General features: G+C 37.7%; 1 protein-coding gene across 1 annotated transcript in view; it reads left to right on the top strand.

The window, feature by feature from the left end:
* Positions 1-5,952, top strand: part of LOC107674935 (catenin delta-2-like) — a gene marked incomplete at its 3' end in the record, with an annotated part of 105,994 nt that extends 100,042 nt beyond the window's left edge. The window contains exon 3 of the mRNA XM_016469098.1: positions 5,837-5,952. Within this exon, the coding sequence (XP_016324584.1) occupies positions 5,837-5,952 (116 nt within the window). The remainder of the gene's footprint in view (positions 1-5,836) is intronic.
* Between the last annotated feature and the right edge of the window lie 481 nt (positions 5,953-6,433).

The following is a 6,433-nucleotide window of genomic DNA, read 5'->3' on the forward strand; positions in this document are numbered from 1 at the left end:
CTCAGTATCGGCTGCAAAAATCCTGATCGGAGCATCCCTAGTTATTATTCAATATATTGGTCCGACTTATCTGAAAAAAAGCTTTATTAAATGGAGAGCACAGCCATGCAAAGGCATCTTTCTTTAGATTTAATTACTTAGGATGTATCTCTCTGTGGGCAGGATGCACTCCACAGTCCATATCCTCTTTTAATGTGTCAGTGTCCTGAACTGCACAAATGTGAGAAACTAAAAATCTCATGGGAGAAGTGTGAACGGTGTGAGAGAGAGAGAGTAGAGAGAGCGAGACAGAGAAGAAAGCAGTTTAATTTGTTGCACTTTTGTGGTTTGCTGGCCGAGAGCTGGTTGCTTGTGATTTAAGTGCGGATGAAGAGGGGTGTTTTAGAGTTGAAAATAGGAAAAAATGGATAAAGTGTTGTTTTGGTGTCTGGAAATAGGGCCTGGTGGGACACACCATCATCTGATTCAGTCCACAAATGGCTTTTAGAGCTGGATCAATAAACTCTCCAATTGTACGACCCCCGTATGCATGTGGTTACGGATCAAGCCTCCATCGATTCTCCTGCCCAGCTGTAATTAAAACAGGTACCTGTGACAAGAACTCCTGCCGTGGAGCGTCTGATTGTTTTCTGAGTTCCTATTTTATCCTCATTTCCCTGTTCTGGACCGTTTCTGTGCAGGAATAAAACCTTTTGTCCTTCTCTGAGTGCATTTGAGGAATTGTAAGTTCTTTGATGGCTTCTCATTGGAGGAAGTGCTCTTTTCTGGTGCTGGGCTTTAGGCTCTAATCTTGGCTTCCTGGAGGGGGCAGCTTGGGGCCGGCTGTCTAAGTGATTATATGTGCCATCCAGTTATGGAATGGGCCTTTATTGGCGCTGATGGTGCACTTTGTGTCCCAACTGGGGTGTTAGTGGTGATTATCATCTCTCAGGGCCGGCCGGAGGTCTGCCTGTTTGATTTATAGCTGGCGTGTACTCTGCTCCACAAATTCTACAGAAGTTTCTCTATGGGACTAGAGTTTAATCTAATCTAAAATAAGTTTGTAACTCAGTTTAATTACAGGAGAGAACAAAATGTGCCCTCTATAGGACATTTTAAAATGACATATTGAATGTAATTAGTGGTTCTTGCTTTAGGTTTATAGGATTAGGGATTTGAACAAACCCCAAACTCTTAAGTATTAGTATGTTGCCTCAAACCGTCCAGAAGAAGTTATTTTACTTTTCTAAATGATCAGATGTACAAATGTACCTGCATTGAAGGAGGAACCTGAGCCTTATCTAGAGACCAGAATGGAGTGAGGTCTTTTTTACTCATTAAACAACATGCTAAAAAAAAGCTTGATTCTGATTATAAGCTCTTGGTTAGATTAGATTCTGATCTCAATTTGATTCGATATCAACTCATTTGAATCGATTCAATCACTATGACAGGTACAGTACATGGTATTTTTTAAAGAAAATAAATCTCTCTCAACTGAAGCTGTAAAATAAATAGGTGATAATCAACCATCTTGTCAGTTGGTAATCAAAACTCTACAAGGTTTTTTTTTTTCAATACAAACATTTAAATTCCACATGAGGCAGATTTGAGATATTACATTTGTTTCTACTTAAATTTATTGTTGATATATAAACTTTTAAACTGTAGCTTTAATAAAAACTTGTTTTCATGATTTATCCATAAAATATAAAGCATAAAATAACAGGTTAAGTAAAAACATAATGAGTATGTAACATATATTTAGCAGAGCAAAATATTTTATTTCAACATACCTTCTAATGTTCATTTATGTTTATTTCAGTTGAACTGAGGCGACTACAACGATCTGTCACACCACATTAAAGAACGTTAAAACAAGATTTATTGTTTGAATTTGTGAGAATTTGAAATCTGAGACTGTTTCTTATGAAAAGTAACAAAGAACAAACGTAATGCGATTATTGGATGGCAAGCACACTACAAATAATGTTTAGTGAGGTTTTGTTCATGCATCAACAAACTAAAAATATACTGAAAGACTAGTCTTGGGATTTAAGAATCAATATCAAGATTGTTAAAATAAAGATGAAATCTATATTATTCATCTAGCCCAACCAGCTTAATGCAAAAACCGTAACACATTAGAAAATGCATAGCGACAAGGTAAAACACTCAAAGCACATTAAAGGGTTAGTTCACCCAAAAATGAAAATTCTGTCATTAATTACTCACCCTCGTGTTGTTCGAAACCCGTAAGACCTTCGTTCATCTTCGGAACACAATTTAAGATATTTATGATAAAATATGAGGGCTCTCTGACCCTCCCATAGACAGCAAGGTAACTACCACGTTCAGGGTCCAGAAAAGTACCAAGATGATCGACAAAGTAGTCCGTGTGACATCAGTGGTTCAACTGTAAAGTTTCGAAGCTACGAGAAAACAAAAATAACGACTTTTTTCCACATTTTCGTCTCTACTGCGTCACTTGTGGATGCGCGTTCACGACAGTATCATGAGGCAGGCGTGTGGCGGCGCTGACCCAGATCCAGCGTAATGACATCATCACGCCGGATCTGGGTCAGCGCCGGCACCGCCACACGCTCGCGCCATGGTACTGTCGTGAACACGCGTTCAAAGTGACGCAGAGCCCTCAGATTTAATCAAAAATATCTTAAATTGTGTTCCAAAGATGAACAAAGGTCTTACGGGTTTGGAACAACACGAGGGTGAGTAATTAATGACTGGCTGGGTAAAAAATATCGATATCTCGATATTAATCAATTCTCTTTTTTTACGGAACGTTATCGATTCTTAAATCCCAAGAATCGATTAGTCTAGCCTGATTCAGTTAATGGACGGAACGTTGAAGGTGATGGAACTTCCCATCCAATATATTGCAATAAGCACTTTGGTACTTTTAATATGAAACAAAGTCTCAGATTTCAAATTCTGTCCATTGTATTGCAGTATTCAAACAATAAATACTGAGTGACAGATCGCATTTTGGAAGATGGAGAGACAAATCTATACTTATTTCAGAAAGTATTGATGATAGTGATATGAGTGCATCAGAAAACCAAGTTGTAGTAACAAAACAAGTTGTTGAGGACCAAGGAGGATAGAAGCAATGAGGGTGAGGGCAGTGATTAGTAAGTTAAAAGAAAGAGTACAACTTTACAATCCGTATCTTGTCTCATGTAATCGCTCAATCAGTGTTTCCTCTGCGCAAAGACGTCAATATAACGTCTTTGAAAAGATGCCAATGTCTATTGGCATTGCTATACTGACAGACAGCGATGCTCCAATGATGACTGCACAAGTCAACATCTACTTATGTGTGGGGTACACTGAAAAAGAAGAGTCTTGTTGATTTTCACATGTACTACGATAATTGATTTGAAATTACAAGATGAAACACAATGTTAAAGTTGTTTTAATGCTTTTGAAACACTAAGACATGGTTTTCAGGCAGTGAAATTGCATCCGAATTTGTGTCAAATTTTAGACATTTTCACACGCGAGTTCCAAATCAAATATAGCAGCACAGGAAAAAAAATGGAATGTTCATAAAGATTTTTTATGTTTTTTTGAAACAGTAATACCTTTTCACTTCTTTTCAGATAGTGAAAAAGCATTTGATTGTGTGTGAAGTTTCAGACAATTTGCCAAAAATAATTTACCCTAATGGGACAACGTCAGTTATAAATGACGGATCCCTAATCCGAAGGTAAGTTAAAAGAAACAGTACAACTTTACAATCCGTATCCTGTCTCATGTAATCGCTCAATCAGTGTTTCCTCTGCGCAAAGACGTCAATATAACGTCTTGTAAACAATGTCAGGTAACATCACATTTACCTCAGAAAAACATATTCGTTGACCATAAATTCATTAGTCAGATAGAAAAATAAACTGTAGAGAGGGGCATTTTGCTAAATTTTTTCAGGCAGTGAAATTACATCCGAATTTTTTTAGACAAGTTTTAGACATTTTCATGCACGAGTTTCAAATCAAATATAGCAGCACCAGTGGCGGCTCGTGGGTTTTAAAATATTGGAGGCACACTAATTGTATTGATGGGATCCCTGCAGATTATTATTATTATTATTATTATTATTATTTGCTTAAGCACTTTAAAATGGCTTTTTTGTTGCTTTTAGTCAGAAAACATAAAGAAAACGACACACATACAGCAAGATAATATAATTTCACTTACCTGGCCTATCACTTGAAGCAAACATCCATCCCTTCTTAAAAGTCTGTGTTAAAAGAGAGCTGCCTGTTGTGCTATTTAATTAAGCCGACTGCTGTAGTCTATATCCAGTTAGGAGTGTTTTCCCTTTTTTTAATTTTGAATGCTGTTTGAATGACAGCTTGGTAAATCTGTTGGCGATCAAATATTCAATATCGCTACTCATCATAAGTACTTGGTACATTATCAGTGCAGCAGGAGATGTTCAAACTAATATCACCTAATTTACGTCTCTATGATGATTGGTTGATATCAGAAGGGAGGCTAGCCTCCCTTGCAAAGTTTCTTTTCTCAACACTCCTCAGCGCTGAAAGGGAACACTCGATGGTGATTGGCTAATTTTTTTTACCAACGGAGGCACGAGAGCTCAGCTCTCCCCCAGCCTCCCCCTCCCCTTCTATATCACTTTGCGGTTGTAATTACATCAGCAGATTCGGCACATTCGCGATAGAAAAGCGGCGCTTTCCAACTTCATATTAACATGTTATAATATTACAGCTGTGAAATTACAAACAAAAAATACACATTCTGAGACATGAACTGAAATTAATTGTGAATTTTATGAACATTAAATCATCCTCCTCCCATTTTCACCTCAAAATTTTGGGGAAGCTGTGCCTCCCCTGCCTCCCCCGACGAGCCGCCACTGAGCAGCACAAGAAAAAAATGGAATGTTCATAAAGATTTTTAATGTTTTTTGAAACAGTAATACCTTTTCACTTCTTTTCAGATTGTGTGTAAAGTTTCAGACAATTTGCCACAAATTATTTACCCTAATGGGACGTCAGTTATAAATGACGGATCCCTAAAGAAAGGTCAAAGGTCAGATGAAGAAAACTTTTGGAAAAGGATTTTACTCCTAAATATATGTAAAATATAAAGTCAATTATTTTTTAAGCTGTAAATTCACAATTAGTCCTATAGAGTAATGTTGTACCAACTGATTCTCATGTATATTTTACAGCATTAGTTGAGAGATTTTTTTTCCTTGAGAAAATTTGGCATGTACTGTACCTGATATATCTCCAAAATAATCGATATTGAATGGGAATCGAATCAAATCGCAAGCTTGTGAATGAGAATCAAATCGAATAGTGAAATTTGTGTCAAAACCCAGCCCTAATTAACAACTTCTGCATTATTAAATACCACTTATATTTTCCTCAGAAAGTGGACAATATTAGTTCAGCTTTTACTGTCAGCTGTGTACAGTTTTAATAAGAATGTTGTAGTAATCTTCACATGTTTTGTAGTATGTGACGTAGAGTAATGGCGCTTTAAGGAGACATATTATGCCCCTTTTTACAATATGTAATATAAGTCTCTTGTGTCCCCAGAATGTGTCTGTGAAGTTTCAGCTCAAAATACTCCACAGATCATTTATTACAACATTTTGAAAATGCCTATTTTGAGTGGAAGCAGAAACACGCTGTTTTTCGTGCCTGTCTCTTTAAATGCAAATGAGATGCTGCTCCCCGCCCTCTTTTCCAGAATAGAGCTGCGCCATTACAGCTTGGACCTGCTACCTGGAAAAGTCAGATTTTCATGATATGTTACCTTTAAGGAAATGTGTTAACTGACCATCTCTCTTTCTGTTTCTCAGGAACTGCAGTTTGAAAGATTAACTCGAGAGCTGGAGGCGGAGCGTCAGATAGTGGCTACTCAGCTGGAGCGATGCAAACTGGGATCTGAGACAGGTGGCAGCATGAGTAGCATCAGGTAATGCAAATGTACGGTGTGGGAGTGTGCAGGGACTATCTAATGCTTCAACAAGTCTCTGTAATGAGATCATGTTGCCTGAAGGATGTAATTGTATGGTTAAGGAAACGCTGACAATATTCTTGACTTCGTGCAGGGGTCAGAGTGGAGTTCATACAATTTCAGCTCATATTGTGATTTACATACAGCACCGTGAGTTTGGATGTGTAAGAGAGCGTGTACATGTGTGCGTGGGTCCACATGTTGGTGGATTTCCATTTGCGGATCTAAATGCTAATGTTCTTGCGTACATGTGATTCTGTCACATGAGGGTACCCGGGTTAAACTAGTTTCCACATCAGAAGAACAGGTTTCTTCTCATGCCTTGGAGAACCTCATAGACATTTACTGCATGACAGAGCCCCACCTGAGCCCCGGATTCACACACATTACTTGGATTTTATTGTTTTTATAAAAAAATAATTAAAGACTTGACCTACAG

Source organism: Sinocyclocheilus anshuiensis, unplaced genomic scaffold (genome assembly GCF_001515605.1).
Source record: "Sinocyclocheilus anshuiensis isolate Anshui unplaced genomic scaffold, SAMN03320099.WGS_v1.1 scaffold1427, whole genome shotgun sequence".
Taxonomy (NCBI): domain Eukaryota; kingdom Metazoa; phylum Chordata; class Actinopteri; order Cypriniformes; family Cyprinidae; genus Sinocyclocheilus; species Sinocyclocheilus anshuiensis.